General features: G+C 40.0%; 1 protein-coding gene across 7 annotated transcripts in view; it reads right to left on the reverse strand.

Annotated features, from left to right (window-relative positions):
* Positions 1-22167, reverse strand: part of RUNX1T1 (RUNX1 partner transcriptional co-repressor 1) — a 153221-nt gene that overhangs the window by 58409 nt on the left and 72645 nt on the right. For all 7 annotated transcript variants that reach the window (XM_070075841.1, XM_070075838.1, XM_070075839.1 and 4 more), the window contains 2 exons: positions 4176-4313; positions 1936-2177 (listed from right to left, as the gene is read on the reverse strand). In XM_070075841.1, coding sequence (XP_069931942.1) covers positions 1936-2177; positions 4176-4313 — 380 coding nt within the window. The remainder of the gene's footprint in view (positions 1-1935; positions 2178-4175; positions 4314-22167) is intronic.

The raw sequence follows: 22167 nt of genomic DNA on the forward strand, positions 1-22167 counted from the left end.
CAACTTTATAGATCAACTTATTATAAAGGCATTGCATAAACTAACCATATTTTGATTCACTTTTCTTAGTTCTAAGCAGAATAATAACAATACCTTCAGTTTCAATGTACTCAGCCCCTTCAATTATTTTGACTGACAAAATTTGTGTATCTGTAAACTAACATGATTAGAATATTGTTCCACCCACTTTTTGTGCAATTCCTTTTCCTCTTAAGATAATGTTCCAAATTCTAAGTTTTCTATACTCCCAAACTTAACATCTTCACATAAATAAACACCAACTATTATATGCAATGCATCATTAATTAGTATCATTCACTAACTTTTCTCTAAGGTTTTCACATAAATATTTCTTAATTATTTCACTCAAATTATGCCACTTAATATGTAGAAAACTGTCTACGTTTTACATCATGGAATCACTTTTTCCACATTTTACATTAAGGAATCACTGTTGATAAGAACATATCAGATTTTAAGGAAGTGTTCAAAACAACTTTATTAGTAACAATATATTCACCATTCACTTCATACAAAGCCTATTACATGAAACTCAAGAGAGAATCAAAAGGAAATATTAAATAACTCCAAAAGGAGCTTTTATGTGCTGATGCCTCACTGTCAAATTGCCCCCCTGTCCTGGAGCTGTGCAAGGTGGGACCTGATAGGAGGCAGGAAATACAAAAATCTCTTATCTTTGGAAAGGAAGGAGTAGTTAATGCTTAAAAATTAAAATGCAAAATCTCTGTTAGATGTGAGATAATTGATGTAATCTGGTTGCCCACGATAGGTCCACATAAGAAAAATAAACAATCTATTTCAAGAAAAAGTATACAGCTGCCTATCATTGAAATTCCAGTTCTACCATAAGCCTAGATGCTGAAAAGGTCAAAAATGGGACTCCATAGTGTCCCCATGATTCAGTTTGCTATGGGAAAATAGCCTTGCTATATTCTAGAAAGTTGTCCACTTCTTCAGAAAAATCATGGTAAATGTAGACTTGGGGTACCAAAAAAAAAAAAAAAAAAGGATATAGGTTCTCATTTTCCAGTATGTGATAAAGTACAGAATGCAGTATAATGTGCCAAAACCAACAATTTTGTTCTCAAACTAATGGTTTAAATAATTCTACCTGTAGCAAAAATTTATATTAAAAAATTAGTTTCCAAGAGTTGGGGGTGAAGGGGTTTGGAGTGTTATTTTTCAATGGACACAAAGGTTCAGTTTGAGGTAATAAAAAAGATCTGGACATGGATGGTGTTGAAGGCTATACAACATGGATGTACGTAATGCCATTGAATCATTCACTTAAAATGGTTAATCTTATCTATAAAACAATGTGAAATAAATCAAAGGTATGTCACAGTGAAAATTAAAAATAAGAAAAGGAGGAGGGTGGGAGTGAGGGAGGGAGGCAGAGTACAGTGGAAAGTATCATTACACTCTTAAAACTGTATGTATGAAATATATGAAAATTGTTCCCTTTATAGACATTTCAAAAAGTAAAAAAAAAAAATTAAAAATGTAATGTTACTAGCCTTAAAAAGAATAATGTGTTGAAAGACACTGGCATGTCAAGACAGTGCACTTACTGGAATATATATATATATATATATTAAATATAATACACACAAACATGTATATATACACATACATGACTATGTACATATGTATTTATATGTATACACATACATACACACAGACACATTTTATACCCACGGTAACAAAAAATCTGTATGACCATATCCTCATTAATCAAATAGTAAGAGAGACCACAACAGGGTCCAGTACATAATGCAGAACTGAAAGCCTTGGGGCTACAGATTTCATTAGATTTGCACTCATTCTCTGGATGAGGGTGAGGTCTGCACACCCGTAGGTCCCACATAGGCTTTCCCCTACCCCAAGAAGTCAGGTTGATTTCTGCTTGCTTACCACCAATCCCAGTACAAGGGTGCGGACTCTCTCTCCGATCTCTGGTGAAATGTCATTGCCAAACTGCTGCAGGGTAGTGAGGAAACGTTTCAGCTTGCTGAGTTGCCTGGCGCCACAGGCTGGGGGCAGCTGTTGATTAGCCAGAGAGGAGGAGGAAGAAGAGGAAGGCCCGTTGCTAAAGCCATTGGGCGGCGAGGGGGCGCCATTCAAGGCTGTGGGCGAATGGCTTGTGCCATTGGTTACTGTCAAGGGCACAAAATCAGAAGGGAAAAAAAGTAAACTTACAGAGGATATGCACAAGGAAATCACCACCAAATTTCCTTCAAATCTAGCCATTTTGTAAGTTTCAAGATGTTAGGACTTTTAGTAAAATGTCTGGGCTTCCTATGATTGCCAGCCTCAGGTAGCACCTCCTCACACTGAGTGATGGTAACTGCACAGCAGCTGATAATAACTGGAGTCTGCTACAATACGGGACCAGCCCTGCCTCCCATGTGCACATATGCCAACCACCTGAAATGTTTCAAACACAGAACAAACAGCTTTGGATGTCAGCCTTTTGTCACAGGCTTACATCAATATAACAGGACCATTCCTTTCTAAACTGCTCCCCTAGAGAAAGTGTACATTTGGTGGAGACTAAATTTATCACTGAACATTTTTAATCATGTTTTGTACACACAACTGACAGCTGTGTTTATAGAAATAGGACTTTCAAGTTTTAACCTTATACCACCCAATTAGAAGGCTATTTTCTCCCCCTCCTATTTCTTAACCACTTCTTTGGGGAAAATACAAATTTATCTAAGAAGCCAAAATGGATATGGTATTTTTCAAGGAGTTATTTCCAGAAATCGAAAGGGGATACCTTAATCCAACCAAGAGTATGGATTGGTGGTAATTCAACAAATTCATTGCTGATAAAATTTATTTGAACATCAAGCTGATAATTCAAAAGGGGACCAGAAATAATTGCATATTTCCCACTCAAGAAAATGTTGATTGTATCATGTTAAGGCCATTGATTTGACAAGTTAATCATTATAAAGCCCATGCTTTTAATATAATTTTCAGAAATATCTCTAATAACAGTAGGATAAAGTGTTAAAGGACCTTGTGTTTTTTTAACAGTTTAATTTCAAGATAATAAAAAGGTTCCCTTGTCCCCCGTGAATACCAAAGTAACTTGTCAAAAGTGATAGCTCACCAGCACATCTCCCAGGAGACATATGCCTATCATTGTGGCTTTGGGTAACAACAACCCAAATGTAAGATGACAGGGTTACAACTCGGCATGTGGCAGTCTCCTGATCCTTACATGTTTGGAAAGGTCTTTTAACTGGCAGTGCAACACTGAATAAACAGCCTGGGATGTGTGTTTTGTTGATCCCTTATAGTCCCATGGATCTATTTTTGCCTGTTATTTTTCATTCATATGGATTTCAGTGCACATGGCCTATAAATACTGTTCTCTGCAACAGATAACATTTATTAGTTTCACAAATCCTTGATGACAATTTCAACCAGGACTTTGACACTGATTAAAACAAAGCTATTTGCGATCCTCATTGGAATACACAGCAAAGACAGGGAAGTTGCAATTCTATCAGAATGTTCTGTCCTTTCCTTAGACAGCACAGCAAGTAATATACTCCACTGACTCAGAACACAGGACTAGAGCCAAGTGGGAAGGGAGTAATGGTTTCAAGAAAGTCTGACAGCGTCAAGACAAGGAAGATGCTAATTATTTCAGAAAATTTTTCAATGAGATTGTTGCATACAGCAATATCTTTTTTAACTTAAGAATGCTAGATTTCAATATTACTTGTAATAGTTTGAAATAGAAAGAAGTCAGAAGTAAGCAAGAAGTAATCATATTTTCACACTCCAAGTCAAACCTGAACTGAAAATAAAGAGTGCCTGTAAAAGTGAATTAAAGCTTTAGTGGTGAGAACTAGAGTTACAGACCCAACGCAGTATTCTTCACTAGCTAGAAGCATAGCAGACTACAACTCTGAACAACACTGAGAAGGAAGGCAACATGGATAATCATACCAATTATACTTCAGATACATTTCTGTGTTAAATACCTACTTACTGGAAAACTAATGACTTTTTGTTTCATTGCTGCTGAATACTTTTATGCAAAATCTTATTTTCCCTTGATTTTTTTAATTTGCAGGAAAAAAATTGACAAAAACACCAAATCCAAACCACAAAACCCAGAAAAGACCACTCACATGTCGTCGGTGTAAATGAGCTGGTTCTTGGAGCTCCTTGAGTGGTTGGCGGCGGCGGCATGGTTGGGGGAGTCAGCCTGGATTGCGTCTTCACATCCACAGGTGAGTCTGGCATTGTGGAATGCTTCTCAGTACGATCTGAAGGGTGCCACCAGGAACAGGTTATTTTACTCCTTAAGCACCTCAGCTTCTCAAAAAGCGTTTATCTCTTGTAAAGGTAAGTAAACAGGAGAAATTCAGCGTTTTCTATCAATAAATACGCTTAGCTACTGAAGTTTAAATCAGGATTTGATCAGCCAAGCCCCACTTAAAGGAGTGAAGCACAGATGGCAGGACCTCATTTGTAACTAGGTTGTATTACATCCTATTGTTATTTCTGGCTTGGGCAGATGCTACCTTGGTAGTGTTTTATGCAATAGCACAACTTCACTCCAAGCTGAAGTGAACATTAGCAAGAGGTAGAAAACAGACGAGGAGGGAGGATGTTAATGAACGCCTCATGACAGTTCAGAAAAAACAAAATCCTGAAGTCTGTTATGCAGGTGAGATACTGGGAGCAGTTGGCTCTTTCCGGTGACTTTTCTGCAACACCTGCCATCCCCTTTAGATGCTTAGTTTTCCGGCCTATTAGGTGGAACAGGTTGTGTGCACAAAACATCTCTCTCACTTAATTTCATCTGCCAAGTTTTAAAAATCACCACGATATTAATGCTGAATGTTACACAACGAAGTGAAGCTATATACATCCAGAAAGTGTGCATTGATGACCTGCCATTCTAAAAACATCAAACCAATATTTCAATTGGTTATATCATACAGAATCAGAATGTGAAAGTTCCAAATTGAGAACTAAAAGTACTAAAAAGACAGCGTGAATACAGGACAGATATGGAGAAATCTGATTACTCAGTAGTGATGATTTGTACTTCAGAGCTGTTTTGTCCTTGAAATTCCTTGTTTCTCAATGCAATCTACTTATCAAAGCAATAGATTACCAATAAAACTGAAATGTCTACAAGTTTTCTGAAACATGTGTATACACACACATGTGCATGAACATGGAAACATTTTGAGGTGTTTCTTGTAGCCTTAGGCTGAAGTAGTTTACCTTTGGATTATGTGAAAAGTAAAATAATATAGACCATTAAGGAAAAATGAGGCAAGTGAAATATCATAGTAACAACTATATTTGAGAAATGCTCAAAATTGTATAAATGTCAAAAAGAAAATGAGAAAACCCAAATTACTATCAGAACTCCAAGTCTACATCACTTTTATCCAAAGCAATTTCCTAAGACTTGGGTGGCACTAAAACTCAACATTTAAACGTTCAAATAATATTAATACATATAAGGGAAGAGTTAACAATGGAAATATTCATCATTCTGACAATAGCATTTTGATTAGCTAGTTCCTAATATCAGGGTCTCTATTTCTTAATCTCTATTGCTGGCTGAATAACAATGAATAAAGTTATTCTAAGTGAAATAATGATAGAGACACACAAATGGAGAGCGTTTGTTTATCTTACTATTAAAACATTTCTCCATATTGTTAACCGAAGCATTTAACAATTAATATCCCTAGTAAGTTAGTTATTCCAAAAAAACCACAGAAGTTAGGCAGGCTTAAAACCACTTCTTCAACAGTTAAATTCATTGCACTTTCTACTCACCTCAACCAACCTCAGCAACAAGGGAATAAATAGCATTCCACTTATGTTGCAGCGGAGGGAAGAGGTACAGCAGCAAATACAAGTCTCCCTAAATAAAGGCAAATATTTCTGTCATGCCAAGGAAGGAGGCAGAAAGGGAGGCTTGCCAGAGTCGGCTGGGAGATAACAGTGGGAACTGCTGGTCCATCTGGTTTTCATTCTGCTAACACTCACACGGAACTGTGAGAGAAGGCAGTCCAGATACACAGATTCGAAGCACGTGGTAGCACAGACAGAGAAAGGAAGAGCAGGGTGGGGAAGGGGAAGTGGGAGTAGCGACAAAATAAATAAAGCAAAAGAGAGGAGAAGAGGGAAAGGAAGAAAACAGAAAAAGGCACCTGAAGAGGAGCGAGTCACTCTCAGCAGTGCTGTTAACCCCAGCCACTAAGCTGCTCCTGGGTGCCACACGCCTCTACCTGACTCAGCTAGTTACAATGGGAATCCCTAAACTTTAAACACATCTAAAACCCACTTTTCTTTCTTTTTTAAGTTTGTCCACATCAAGAGAAAAGGAAATAAGTTATAAAGTTGACAATGGGTTTCCTCTTCAAACTTATGATTTAAGTTGGTATTGAAGATGATCTTTGTATTTCCATCTTCTTCTAACTTTAGAAAGATTTTTGATATATTCATGATTTTGATTTGAGAACATTCTGAACCCCTGTCTTGCCCACATGTGCTACATGATTCCTCTCCAGAATATCATCATCATCCTTATAGGTAGATGATCTTTTTAAATTCTTGAAATGTCATCACTATTTTAGGAATAATAACTGCTTAGCAAATTTGTAGCAAAATACCACTACTTCTAACAAGAATATATACATTCTAACTGGAACGTATGTATGCATGTATATATTTAGCATTTTGACATTAGCCAAATTTCTGCGACGGTTGGCTACACTCTGATCAAATGGAGTTCCAACCCAGAGGTCCTACAAACTGAGACAAAGTGGGACCATATGTAACGCATTCTGTGCTGTTCAGTGCAATCAATCCAGGATGGAGATAGATGGTGAAATAACTGGCCAGGCCTAATCCACACACACACAAAAGCCCTCTGCAGCAGAGAGATTTAAGATAAATTTGGAAAATGTGTTTCAAGTATGTTGAACTCTTTTGCATTTGTTTTGGATTATTTGAAAAAAATTTCTTGAAATATATATTCTTGAAATCTTTATAGTAAACAGCATAAGAGCTATGATTTAACCACAAAAGCATTTCACCCCATTTCAAATTAGAGGATAGAGTAAAACCAATATTAAGTTATAGTGTTTCTTGTATAATTATTTGTTCATGAAAATTATAATGTTCTAGTACATAATTTCTATTTTTTAGTTGCTGTAGGGGAATTCTGATATTTCTTGAAAGACTGACACAAAATGATTTAAAAAAAAAAAAAAGGGAGAAGGGAAAAAAGAAAGAAAAAAGAAAGTGAAGGGGGAGGGAGGTAGAGAGTAAAATTATTTCACCAGGTAGGGATGGTAAGTATAATGAAAAAGAGCTGATTTTATTTCTACCTGTATGATTTATATACCACTTGGAAACAAAACAATCTTCTCTCTTCAGTAATACTTCTCTCACATGGAAAATATCCAACACATACGTACCAAAGATGGTTAATACTTGGAACAAAATGTGGCATATATACATACATTATCAATACCATTTCAATATCCAATTCAATGCTAGGGCCTTCTAGAAGGGGTGTATTTTCCATTTTTTTTTTTTTTAAGTAAAAAGCATGGCATAATTTGCCTTGGCACTTATTTTACTGCTAGTTCGTTCAAGTTGTTCCAGATGTGTTCTTTAAATATGAAAAATAGGCATTCTTAATTTTCCCTGTCTAGATATGCTTTTAGGCATGATTAGTGTAAAAAGAAAGTTCTGTATTGGTAGGTGGTACACCTTTTTCTATCAGGGTTCATCATGTCAATTATAATAAAGTCTCAGAGGTGTTTATGGACTATGGGGAAATTCTTGGGCAATTAATTGATAATTCATAGTCATACTTTAACAAGTGTGAATTAAAGGAAGCTATAAGATGTACATTAAAGAGGACTGAGCCAAACTGAAACTCAGGTACAACTAATAGAGACTAGGAAAGGAAGATACAGAAGAATGAAAATTGGTATAGAATCTTATTTTTTTCCATTGGAAAAGACATCAATTATAGTTCTGACTACAGGGGCCAGCACTACGGTATAGCAGGTAAGGCAGCCGCCTGCAGTGCTGGCATTCCAAATGGACACTGGTTAGAGTCCAGGCTGCTTCACTTCTGATCCAGCTCTCTACTATGGCCTGGGAAAGCAGTGCAAGATGGCCCAAGCCCTTGGGCTCCTGCACCTGCCTAGGAGACCCAGAAGAAGCTCCTGGCTCTTGGCTTCAGATTGGCACAGCTCCAGCCATGGTAGCCATCGGGGGAGTGGACCAGCAGATGGAAGACCTCGCTCTCTGTCTCTCTGTAACTCTGCCTTTCAAATAAAATAAATAAATCTTCAATAAATAAATATAGTTCTGACAAATAAAGTCATCTAGTGACTCTCTGGGTTTAAGACACTGCAGGAGACTGTCCACAGACCAACACCGGGTGATGGTTGCTGCTGCCTTCCATCCTAGCCTCCATGTGCACTTCTGGTAATGGCCACTCCTATTCAGAACCCTTCAACAGGGGCTGGTGCTGTGGCACAGCGGGTTAACACCCTGGCCTGAAGCGCCGGCAAGCCATAAGGGTTTGAGATCCAGCTGCTCCACTTCTAATCCAGTTCTCTCCTATGGCCTGGGAAAGCAGTAGGAAGATGACCCAAATCCTTGGGCCCCTGCACCCACGAGGAGACCTGGAAGAAGCTCCTGGCTCCTGGCTTTGGATAGGTGCAGCTCTGCCCATTGTGGCCAAGTGGGGAGTGAACCATCAGGTGGAAGACCTCTTTCTCTCTCTCTGCCTCTCCTCTCTCTTTATAACTCTTTCAAATAAATAAATAAATCTTTAAAAAAAAAAAAAAAAAAGAACCCTTAAACAATGCTTGGGTGTCAAATGCTAACATTGCAACCATGCTGGGAAGATACAGAAGAAGCATATTTGGCAAAATAGGGGAACAAAATTAAGAGAGACTTGATTTCAAATGTTGACCCTCTAACAGTTTACTTAACCTGACCTTCAGTCCTTCATGAGAGAAAGGGCGATATGATCCTCTGTTCCATGTAGGAATTTGTTAAGAGACTGAATGACATAATATGTTTTAAACCTTAGCATAGTGCCTATTTATATTAGGCATATGTATATATATTAGCAAATATTATATATACATATGTTTAAAGAATATACATATATTAAAAAGAATATACATATATTAAAAGAATGAAGCTCATCCCTATTTATGCCATATATATATTTTTTTGAAAGACAGAGAGAAAAGGAGAGGGCACAGAGAGATCTGCTGGTTCACTCCCTAGTTAGCCACGATGGCCAGAGCTGGACCGATCTGAAGCCAGGAACCAGGAACTTCTTTCAGATCTCCCATATGAGTAGCAGGGGCCCAAGCACTTGGGCCATCCTCCACTGCTTTCCCAGGCCATTAGCAGAGAGCTGGATAGCAAGTGGAGCAGCTGGGACTTGAACTGGTGGCTCTATGGAATGCCCATGCTGCAGACCATGGCTCTAACCTGCTGCACCACAACACCTACCCCAGGATGAGCTTCATTTTTCCTGTGTCTTCCTCTCTCCCATGATCCATCCCAGGCTTTCCCTCAAGTGAAACTTTATTAATTTAGGGCACAGTGGTATTCCCTGGCCATTTTGCCTTTGTTTTTCATGCTATTATTTCTCTCATCTAGAATGACTTGTGCCAACTTTAGCATTCTTTACTGCTCTTTACAGATCCCATATATTTTACAGCTTTCTCCCAATAGCCTATGTACCAACCACACCACATCATCTGCCTCTGTTAGTATTTATCCACCTATCTGTATGGTTACGCATACATGTTATTTAATCAAACATTGCAACCAGTATGGTAAACAACTTGATGGCAATACTTTTTAAAATTCCTCCTCAGGCAGGTATTTAACAAATATGTATAATCATGGTTCTCATAGGTAAGATGGTTACATTCTTAACTTTTAAAAATTCTTCCCTGTATTATAGCCAGTTCAATGGCATAAATCCTAATTTCATGATAAAAGAAACACACATATTATAAATGACACATACAGGTATACAGAGAAAATGGAATGAAAGTGATGTGGGAAGATACTGCAGACCTAAAATTTAGTTCATTACTGTAACCCACTTTCATAGTTTTAGGCAAGGTCAAGAGTGATCTCTCAACTGCTGCATCATAGGAGATGAATGTCCCCCCAAATTCTTGTGCTGAAACCTAATCTCCAGTGTGACAGTATTAACAGGTGGGGCCTTTAGGAGATGAGTAGGTCACAAGGACTCTGCCCTAATGAATGAGATCAGTCCTTTTAAAAGATCTGAAGAGGGGCCAACATTGTGGTGCAGTGGTAAAGCTGCCACCTACAATGCTGGCATCTTATTATTGGCACCAATTCATGTCCTGGCTACTCCGCTTCTGATCCTGCTCCCTACTAATGTGAAAAGCAGAGAAAGCTGCCCCAAGTATTTCGGCCCCTGCCATCCACATAGGAGAGCTGGATGAAGCTCCTAGATCCCAGTTTCACCTGGCTCATCCCTGGCCATTAATGGCCACTTGGTGAGTGAACCAGCAGATGGAAGACCTCTCTCTGTAACTCTGATTTTCAAATAAATAGACAAATCTTTTTTTAGAAAATGATCTGGGGAAGACTAGGTAGGCCTGTTTTTCTTCTCCATCCCTTCTGCTATGTGGTGACACAGGATTCCAAAATACTACCCTGGAAACAGGGTCTGGAGCCTGACTAGACAGCAAACCTGCCACTGCCTTGATTTTGGACTTCTCAGTCTCCAAAACTGTGAGGAAAAGAAAAATCTGCTTTCTATGAATTATCCAAGCTAAGGTATTTTGTTATACCAGTGCAAATGAACTAAGACACTTGATGTTTTATAAATACTGTTACATATGAAACACAAAATCTGATCTTACCTGGCCTCTGACCTAAAATCTTCCTGAGAGTCTCATTTCCACAGAATAAAATATATGCTCATGTTTTATAAATATATTATATAAAATATAAAATACAAGCTCTCATCACACAGGTTTCTGAGTTCCTACTGAACAGTCCTGTCCATTTCTTCCTGCCGGAGAGTGCTAATTTTGCTCAGATACTCACCATCCCCCACAATTCTTGAGACAGACCCTCCCTCTTTTATATCAAGCAGATGATCACATTCCCTTTATCAGCAGCAGGTTGCGGAGGTGGGTGTTGTCCTTCAATTCCGGACAATGGGTCTTAAAGGGGGCTCTATGGAAGAGGTTCTAGGGAAAAAAAACTGTCTAAACAGAGACACAAGGAGGAAACAGTTCCTCTTGTGAAAGATACTGTTGCTTATATAAATGATTACTTCTTTGGAATCTACTTTCCTAATCTATAAAAGTAAGCATGGGATGGGCAATTAGCCCTGTGCTTAAGATGCCACCCATGTCCCATGGAATGCTTGGATTAGATTTCTGGCTCTGACTCCTGATTCTAGCTTTCTGCCAATGCTGCAGCAATGGCTCAAGTAGCTCACCCATATGGAAACCTGGGTTGAGTGACCAGCTCCCAGCTCTGGCCTAACCCAGTCCTGGACATTGTAGGCATTTGGGAAGTGAACCAGCAGATAGCACACTGCTTCCTTTATAACCATCTCTGTTTCTCTCTCACACTCTTTCTGTCTCTCAAATAAATAAATAATAAAATTAGGATATTGGAATATATGACCTCTATGATCTTCTGCAAATGCCAATATTCTCTGGTCTCTTTCTACAGATATGGATATGATCATACCAAACACCAATAAGACTACCCAGAAAACATATATTTGATAAGAAAGTGACCACAATAAAATCATTTTGAAATCGGAGACTATAACCATCCTTCCTCTGTTCATAGAAATATCTATGGGGTCAGCATTGTGGCAAGGCAGGTAAAGCTGCCACCTATGATACCAGCATCCCACATGGGCACCAATTCAAGTCCCAGCTGCTCCACTTCTGAACCAGCTCCCTACTAGTGACCTGAGAAAGGCAGTGGAAGATGGCCCAAGTGTTTGGGCCCCTGCATGCATGTGGGTGACACAGATAAAGCTCTTGGCTCCTGGCTTTGGTCTGGCCCAGTGCTGGCCATTGCAGCCATCTTCAGAGTGAACTAGTAGTAGATGGAAGATCTCTTTTTCTTTCTCTCTGTGGCTCTTTCAAACTAAATGAATAAATCTTAAAAAAAAAAAAAACTCTATGTCCACAAGAACATATCTACATACCTATTTTTTGCCCCATGAACATTAACACCTATCACCTTTTCAAATATATTTGCAACCTTATTATTAAATCTCTACCAATGATTTGATTATAAAATAAACCTACCAATGTCCAATCCTCCCTCTTTAGTAATCACCAGAAATACTCACTATAGTTTTCTTTCATAGCTCAAGCTCTTGAACAAGTCATCTAACTCACTTTCTCTGCATCCCCACTCCACACTGCATCCTCTATATAACAGCTATGCAGACTATGAGTTTTCCTGCCTAGAAGGTTTCCCTTCCCAGACCTGGAACTGCAATGCACTCCAAACTCCCAACAACTTTGGAAACCATCATATTCTGTCACAGTTTTGTACCCGAAACACCAAGGACAGGCCCAGGTATAGCACCTGGTCAAAGAAGAGAAATGTCAGCCTTTCCTTAAGACTTTTAAAATCAGAATTGAAGAAAGAAAAACAGTTCCACTTCAGAGGTACAAAACTACACTCTCTACTTCTCCCATATCTGTAATTCTAAACATCGTAAATAATAGGCAGAAAGAAACAAAGGACAGCGAAGCCCCTGGCTCCTGGCTTTGGCCTGGCCCAGACCTGCCCTTGCAGTCATTTGGGGAGTGAACCAGTGAATGACAGCTCTCTCTCCCCTCCCCCCACCCTCACAGCACTCCCTCCCTCTGTAGTCCCTCCCCCTGTAACTCTTGTCTTGAAAATAAATTAAAAGGACAAAAAACTTTTACAGATCCTGGTCAATTGATCCCTCTTTCACCTATAATCTATTTTGAGTTGATTTTCACTTGAAACCACAGACCCTGGAGTAAAGTAACCCTGGATATCCTCCTAGCCCCCGTGGAAACCCAATTGCCTCTTGATTATTTATCCAAAAACCACAAATCACTTTTATCTGGTCTGCAGCATCTGAAAATGTTCACTGCTTCCTCCTTAGAGTCCCCAGCATTCCACGAGTCTACCCTCCTGGTTTTTCTCTGGTCCTCCAGTCTGCTCCTGTTCAGTCTGTTAAGGATTCTCCTTTCTCCCCTTCCGTGATAACTACTGATGTTTTCCCACAAAGTTCCCTCTTAAGTCCTCTTCAGAATCATCACTCTACCTTTTCCTTAGCCACTTTATTTGTAGTATCATGGTCATAAAGGGTTTGGACTCTGGAGACAGACTAGAATTTGGATGTCAGCTCTGCCATCACCTATGTAAAACCGGCCACATTCAACCCAGATTGTGGGAACAAACTCAGATACTATATATAATGTGCTTGGCCAAATTCCTGGCACTTTATAAGCACTCTGGAAAGGATGGCTCTATTCATACCATAGTCATTATGTGGATGACATACATTTATAACTAGCCAAAATCCCTCCTGAGCTTTAGAGCCCATCGTCCAAAGGACTACTCATTTTTACAGCCTGAATTCAACCCTCATCATCTATCATCTCTTATGTGGACTATTCAACAACTCATTGAATGGACTGCTTGCCCTGTACTGTTTATTCATCTCTGATCCAGTCTCCAAATCATATCCAGTCTTTTAACATATGTCAAAGATAACGCCAGACTTCTCTCTCTCCTTTTAGTCAACTTCAAAGATATTTTATAACCTTAAATAGAAAGGCAGTGTTCCTTACTAGAACATAGAAAGACAGTTGGGATCCATCTGGCTCCAGCAACTGCTCCACTCATCTTCATTTCTCCTACCCACCTTCTTCCCACCTCTGAACTCCATAGGGAAATACTGTAATGCTATAATCTATAGCATTATAGACTATATATAGACTATATATTACAGACAATATATAGAGACTATAATGCTGTAATCACTCAGGCTTTCATGCCTACTACATCCTTTACCTAGAATTATGTTCACCACACCGTTGCCTGATTAAGTCTATCATTTCTGTAAAACTCCATTCAGGGGTTACTTTCAGTCAGAAACCCTTTCCTGACAACTCTTCCAACCCCAGCCAGCCTGGATATAACATCTTCTCCTATATGATCCAGATTCTTATTATAGCACCAGATCATCATTTACTTAAGGGCAATAATGACATCTTGTTCTTACACTCCCAGTGGGTAGCACACTGCCTGACACACAGAAGGCACTCAATAAATTTAGTATTTAAAATGAATGTGTGGGGGCCGGCACTGTGGCATAGTGGGTTAAACTGCTGTCTGCAGTGCTGGCATTCCATATGGGTTTATGTTTGAGTCCCAGCTGCTCCACTTCCAATCCAGCTCTCTGCTATGGCCTGGGAAAGCAGCAGAAGATGGCCCAAATGCTTGCACCTCTGCACCCACATGGGAGATCCAGAACAAGCTCCTGGCTCCTGGCTTCAGATCTGCCCAGCTCTGGCCATTGCGGCCACTTGGGGAGTGAGCCACCAGATGGAAGACATCTCTCTCTTTCTGTCTCTCTATAACTCTGCTTTTCAAATAAATGAAAATCTTTAAAAATAAAATGAATGTGTATTACTATAACCTCATAAAGTATTCCAACAGTAACAACTTTAAGACTTTAGAACTTCCAAGAAACATGATGGTTTTAACTTAAGATGAAAATCATCTGCAGACCTTTTTTTCCATCATCTGGAAATAAAGATTTAGGCACCAAAGATAAATCTGAGAAAATATCAGTGCTTTATTCAATTCATCAGTTTTAAAATCTCTCTCAGGGCCAGCGCTGTGGCATAGTGGGTAAAGCTGCCGCCTACAGTGCCAGCATCCCATATGGGTGCCGGTTCATGTCCTGGATGCTCCACTTCTGATCCAGCTCTCTGCTATGGCCTGGGAAAGCAGTGTAACATGGCCCAAGTCCTTGGGCCCCTGCAATACTCATGGGAGATATGGAAGAAGCTCCTAGTTCCTGGCTTTGGATTGGCGCAGCTCCGGCCATTGCAGACAATTGGGGAGTGAACAGTGCATGGAAGTCAGTCAGTCAGTCAGTCTCTCTCTCTCTCTCTCTCTGCCTACCCTCTCTGTGTGTAGCTCTGACTTTCAAACTAAATAAATAAATACTTCTTAAAAAATCTCTCTCAATAATCACATTTGCTAAGACCCTTTAGTATATAACATCCGAAAAAGGCTTTGTAAGGATGCACTTTTTATACAGATAATCTACAATCTCCAGAAGTTCCCCATTTTAAAATAAAATCACTGGTCATACATGTACACATACAAAACAAATAAAAAACATTTTATGAACCAAAAACATGTGTTTTCGACATTCCACAAGTTTTTCTGTAGCTTTACTGTTTAGTTTGTCTATTTATTTTCTTCTTGTTATTTTTCTCTGCTGTACAATGAGCATGTTTTATTTTTACAAGCAAAAATACTAACTCAACAGCAAGCAAACAAATACCCTATTAGGATAAGTCACTTAAATTCACTGTTAGGCACTGTCCCAAATGCTGCACAAACCTTATCTCATTTTAAACCTCTGTATGAAAAAAGTACTATAAATTTTTCCACTTAATAAAAAAGGAAATTGAAGCCCAGAAGAGCTGAATAATTTGCCCAAGGTCATAAGCCAATACTTGTTCCATGCCTTCTCAGGAGTTCACTATTATATACTGATGATATCTTATCAATAGTGTGGAAAACCGGAATATAGGCATTTACATTCAGCAAACATTAAATCTAGAGCTGATAGTACTTTAGAATTGCACTTTCCAATACAGTAGCCACTAGCCACATATAACTAAGTTTTCATTAAAATTAAATAAAACTTGATATTTAGTTCCTCAGTCCCACTAGCCACATTCAAGTGCTCAGTAGCTGTGGCTACATGTGGTGATAGCCACCATATCAGAAAGCTCGGCTATAGAATATATTTGTCATCACAAAAGGAAAATGCCATCCTAGAATAATGGCTCTGAAATGCCACCCTAGAAATAATGGCTCTGTCCAAGGAGGTGACACAACAATTCAAACAGGTGATCAGGAAGGAGGAAGAATCCTTCAGCCATCATCCTAAACATCTTCTATTGCTATTTGGGTCTTTCACTTGCTCTATATGTTGGGTTTCAGCATATGATTCATGTGATGGTGGTGGGAAAGAAAAAATAAAGTTTGGAACCTGAAGACTAACAAGAGTAAGCTCTGAGCTCTGAAGAAGTATGAGCAGAAGATATTCTCAGTCCTATGCTTGGTAAAGATGGAGATAACAGTGCTAATAAGAACAAGGCCAAGGGCTCAGTCTTGCAGGCAATCTGCAGTCAGTCCAGATTCATAGATGACAGCATGAGGTATGTCTCAGTGCCTTTGGAAGGGGGCATGAACTCTGGTTAAGGAGGAAGCTGGACAAAACAATGAGTCAATCTACACAAATCTTTCACCATTTCTGGAAAACTAACTTTAACACATGCTTGCCTCATCTCCTTGCAGGGACAGCAATAGGAACTCCTTTTTGCTTCCTTTACAACACTTATCCAGCTGTACATGGCACATCTATCTTGGTTTTGAATGTCTCCCTGAGCAGAATGTCAACTGCATCAACACAGATTTTTGTCTGTTTTGTTCATTCCAGCTTCCACCACATTTAGGAGAGTGCCTGAAACAGCAGACAACAGATAAAGACTTACTGTATAAGTGAATACATGAATGAGGCGAGGAACAAAGAAAGGAAAGCTAGTTTATGTCCCACAGCCACAGACATATTAGTGAGTCAACAGCTGCTGAGAGCGGCACAAAGGATGAGTACAGCAGGTAAGATAAATGCTGAGAGCACAGACCTATTTCAGTGGATGTGAAATGCTGAGAACTAGAAGTACTGCATAGTCTCAACCAATTTGCTCATTTTAGATGATAACCTACACACCACCCAGAAAAGAGAAAGCAACGTCAACAGCTATTGACAGGTACCCAAATGGAGGATCTAGGTAGAAAAAGCAGTTATTAATTTCATTTAGTAAGGAAATAACTGCTGGTTATAGGAATACCAGTGGACTCTAGGCATGACTTATATGTGCACACCCTTCAGAAGTGTCATCCCTCCCATGGCTGTTATCATCTTCACTCCAGTAACTCCTGCTTCTGACTTTCACAGCCACCTCTAGAAGTTAGCAAGGTGACAGCAACAGTCTGGGGTCTAAATATCACACATCAACTAATCTAGATTTGTTTTGTACTCTAATGTTCTATTTTAAGATCTTATTAGGAAAACAAGGGTCTCTTTTTTTAAGAAATAATTTTACAGAGTAGGTATTTAGTCTAGTGGTTTAGACATCACTTAAGATGCATCCTACATTAGAGAGCCTGGGTTCAATACCTGGCCTTAGCTCCTACTTCAGCTTCTTGCTAATGCAGAATCTAGGAGGCAGTGGTAATAGCTCAAATAATTGGGTTCCTGGCACCCAGGTGGGAGACTCAGATGAGTTCCCAGTTCCCAACCTCAGACTGCCCCAGCCCCAGTCACTGAGGATGCTTCAAAGAGTAAACCAGCAAATGGGAGCCCTCTCTTTCTGTCTGTCCCTCCATCCATATCTAACTTTCTTGCAAATAATTTTTTTTTTCAATTTAGAAAGAGTTATAGAGGGAGAGGCAGAGCCAGAAAGAGAGGGACCTTCCATTTGTTGGTTAACTCCCCAGATGGGTACAATGGCCAGGGCTGGGTCAGGCCAAAGCCAGGATCCAGGAGCTTCTTCTGAGTCTCCCACATGGGTGCCAGGGCCAAAACACTTGGGCCATCTTCCACTGCTTTTCCCAGGCTATTAGCATAAAGCGGGATTGGAAGTAGCTCTGCCAGGACATGAACCGGCGCCCATATGGGATGCTAGCACTGCAGGCAGCAGCTTAACCTACTGTGCCACAGTGCTGGCCTCGCAAATAAACTTTTTAAAAAGAAAAAAAAAAGTTTAAAAGTCACTGACACAGGCAACCAGGAAATATCCACTGAATGAGTATGATAAGAACACAGTTAAAATAATTAAAAACTGCAAGAATAAAATCAACTGCCCAAATAACTGAAAAATACCTCACGCTTATACAAAAGGGCAAAGAGCATCCCAAAGGCCTATAAACCGAACATGAGCATCGATGGACACCCTGCTGCCAAACTGAAGATCATTCCAAAAGGTGAGAAAAATCATTACCTAGTGACCCAAACCTTTTATAATCTTCAATGGATGCTTTTAACTCCTGTAACATATTTGTCATATCTGCAGAAGGTTTGAGAGATGCCTCAGAGAGTCGCTGCAGAAAAATGTTAGTATAGATAGATATTCAGCACAGTTAGTTATGATCATCCAGAAAGCAAGAAGTAAACGATGGCAGGAAATTATGAAGGTCAAGTGCAGCTGCCACTTAGGGCACCCGGGTCCAACATCAGAGTGCTAGTTCAAGTTCTGGCTGTTTAGCTTCCCAACAGCTTCCTGATATTCCTGTTAATGTGTCCGGGAAAGCAGCATATGACAGCTAAAGGACTTGGATTCCTACCACCCACGTAGGAGACCTAGGTGGAGGTACTGGCCCCTGGCTTTGGCTCAGCCAAGCTCAGGATGTTGTGGCCCTTTGGGGAGTAACCAGAGGACAGATGATCGATCATTTGATCTATCGATTTATCTATCTTACTTTCTGTGTTACTCCCTCACCTCTTTCTCTCCCTCTTTGTCACTCTACTGTTCTAATAAATACATGTTTAAAAAGTGAAGAAAATTGCCAGTGTTGTAGCACAATGCGTTAAAAAATAAGAAAATTATGAAGGTGCATAGGGCATATACATGTGACTAAATCATAGACAAACACATAGGAGGATCCTGAGTGAGTATTTTTTAGATCTTATTGAATGTGCTCTGGAAACAAAATTTGTACTGTTATTTTAAACTTCACGTTATAGGCAATGGGAAAGCAACTGAGTTTGAAGGCATTCAGACTTTATTCTTATTTCTGTATTATGGGTTTATTTGGAGCAAAGAATAAATAGAGTAAGAGAGGCAAGATGGCAGGAATATTGGATAAGCAAGAAGTGGGACAGACATCCAGCACGGAAATGGTTGAAGAATGCAGAAAAGGAGGGGCGGTCATTGTGCTGCACCAGGTTCAGCTGCTCATCTCATGTTGGAGTGACAATTCGAGGCCTGGCTACTCCACTTCCCACCCAGTTCTCTGCTAATGGCCTGGGAAGGCTTGGGGCCCTGTCACCCATATGGGAGACCAGGACAGAGTTCCTGGCTCCTGGCTTCAGCCTGGCCCAGACCTGGCTGCTGCAAGCAATTAAAGAGTAAATCAGTGGATTGAAGATTCTCTCTCTTTCTCTCTGTTACTCAGCCTTTCAAGTGAAATCTTTTAGGGACTGGTATTGTGGTGCAGTGGGTAAAGCTGCAGCACTGGTGTCCCGTCTGGGCATTGATCCCAGTTGTTCCACTTCCAATCCAGTTCCCTGCTGATGCACCTGGGAAAGCAGTGGAAGATGGTCCAAGTGCTTGGGTCCTGGGACCCACATGGGAGACTCAGAAGAAGTTCCTGGCTTCAGATCGGCCCAGCTCCTGCTGTTGCAGCCATTTGGGGAGCGAGCCAGCAGATGGAAGACCTCTTTCCCCTCTTTGTCTCTCCTTCTCTAACTTTGCCTTTCAAACAGATTTTTAAAAAATAATAAGAAATATTTTAAAGTGGAGAAAAGTGAAGAAATTCAAGAGATATTTTAAAAGAAGTCTATGTCAAATTCACGTAACTTGGTAAGAAGTGTAAACCTCAAATAAGCAGAAATCTAGATGTGCTGGGCGATGTCAAAAATCAAAACCAAAATCCCTTTCATTCTCTGGGTATTAGCATCATTTGTGCACATGGCAAGGCTCGCTCAATTTAGTGATACTGACTTGTTTATATATAAAACATCTCAGGTGTCTTTGTCTCCATCAAATGACTACCTCTCCATGTCCACCATCAATGCCTTCAGACAAACCACTATCGAGCTCTTTTTCCGGAGCTACTGTCCTCAAATCCCCTCACACAAAGCTGCAATCTATTCACCATACCACAGATGGAATTATCTTGTCAAACACAAATACATTCACTCATTTACCAAGAAAATCATCTAAAAATATTTATTGAACCACCTACAAAGTGCTAAGTACCATTTCAGAAACCAGGAAGAAGACAATGAACAAAAAAGAAAAATCACTGCCCTGGAGAACTTTACATTCTAACAAAGGGATCAAATTACTCCCCTAGTTAAAGGATTTCCATGGTTTATCATCATTCTTAAGGTAAGAAGCCAAAATCCTCTCAGGGACCTCAACCTAAATAGACTTGGTCTCTGCTTACTTCTCTTATCTCACTCCAGTGGTTTAATCAGGTGCGAACTTCATCCCTTCTCATGGCCTTTCGCCGTGCCTAGAAAACCCAACTCAGCTCATTACTCAAGGAAAGCATCCTCCCTCTCTTCTCTGCCCCCTGTGTTATGAGCCCTACTGTGCAGTCTCTGAATCTCTCTTTACAGGGCTTACCACAACTGGTTCACATAATTGTATGATGACTTATTTGTCTAATGCCTCAGGCCAGTCAACAAAGTGCTCCATAAGGGTGAGGAGCGTAATACTTTACATAATATCATGTATCACATCAACTCAGTCCCAGAATTTATCACATTGCCAAGTAACTAGCATAAGTAACAGTGAACAAGGAATGTTTCACTTAAAAATACAGATTAGAAGGCACAGGGAGAGCAAAGTAATCCAACTCCTTGTTCTCTTAAAAGGAATCTCAAAGTGTCCTTAATGATAAAATTAATAGAATGATAACTGTCAACATGGGACTAGCATTGCGATACAACGGTTTAAGGTGTCATGTGAGATGCAAGCATCTTATGTGAATGACGGTTCAATTCCTGGCTGCTCCACTTCTGATCCAACTCTCTGCTAACACGCCTGGGAAAGTGAGGGAACACAGCCCAAGTGCTTTGGCGCCTGCCACCCATGTGGGAAAAGCAGAGGGAGTTCTAGGCTGCTGGTTTTGACCTGGCCCAGTCAAAACTGTTGTGGCCATTTGGGGAGTGAACCAGCAAATGCAGAATAATTACTCTCTCTCTCTCTCTCTCTCTGTGTGTGTGTGTGTGTGTGTGTGTGTGTGTGTGTGTAACTCTGACTTTCAAAAATAAATACATCTTAAAACAAAGCTGGAGATAAAACTAGTCTCTCATACTTCATTCCCCCTGGCAAGGAACTTGCATCAACACCACTCCACCCAAGCCATCCCAACAAAAATAAACTGCTTTTGTGGTTAACCCAAAAGAAATCTTTTAGTCTTTATCTTACTTGAACTCCTGGCATCCTTTGGTCTATCGAACCACTGCTTATGCCTTTTCACTCGTGGCATCATTCTTCAGCTATTTCTAGGGATTACAAAGAATTCTCTTGGCTTTCAGCCCTCTCACATTTCTCCCACTTCTGAACTGGCTTCACCCTATCTGGTCTCTGACACATCCAGCAAATTCTGCCAGGGTCTGTACCCTCAAGGAAGCACTCTTTCCTGACGGCCAGCCCAACTGAGCTGTTGCTGAACAACTCTACCTAAAACCCTACTGATGGCTGTATTTAGAACTGTAACACGTTCTTTGGAAATCTATGTCTCCTGCTGTATTTCAGTCTCTGGGTATTAGCATTATTTCCACCAAGCTGAGCAAGCCCCAAACACTACAATCATCCCAAGACTTCTCCCTGTCCACACTCCTCCTTCCCAATAGCATATCGATTCCACTTCTAAATACCTTTTAGATCCACCCTCAGTTCACCTCTGACCTCTCCATCAGAATCCACAGAGTCTCGGAACTGCCTGCTCTATCTCTGGTCCCTCTCTGTTCAAGTCCCCTCCCTACCACGTCCAGGGCAGTATTTCTAAAATGTGGACCTGACAAAGTTACTTAAAATCCTTCCACAATTA

The sequence above is a fragment of the Oryctolagus cuniculus genome, chromosome 6, assembly GCF_964237555.1.
Source record: "Oryctolagus cuniculus chromosome 6, mOryCun1.1, whole genome shotgun sequence".
Classification (NCBI taxonomy): Eukaryota; Metazoa; Chordata; class Mammalia; order Lagomorpha; family Leporidae; genus Oryctolagus; species Oryctolagus cuniculus.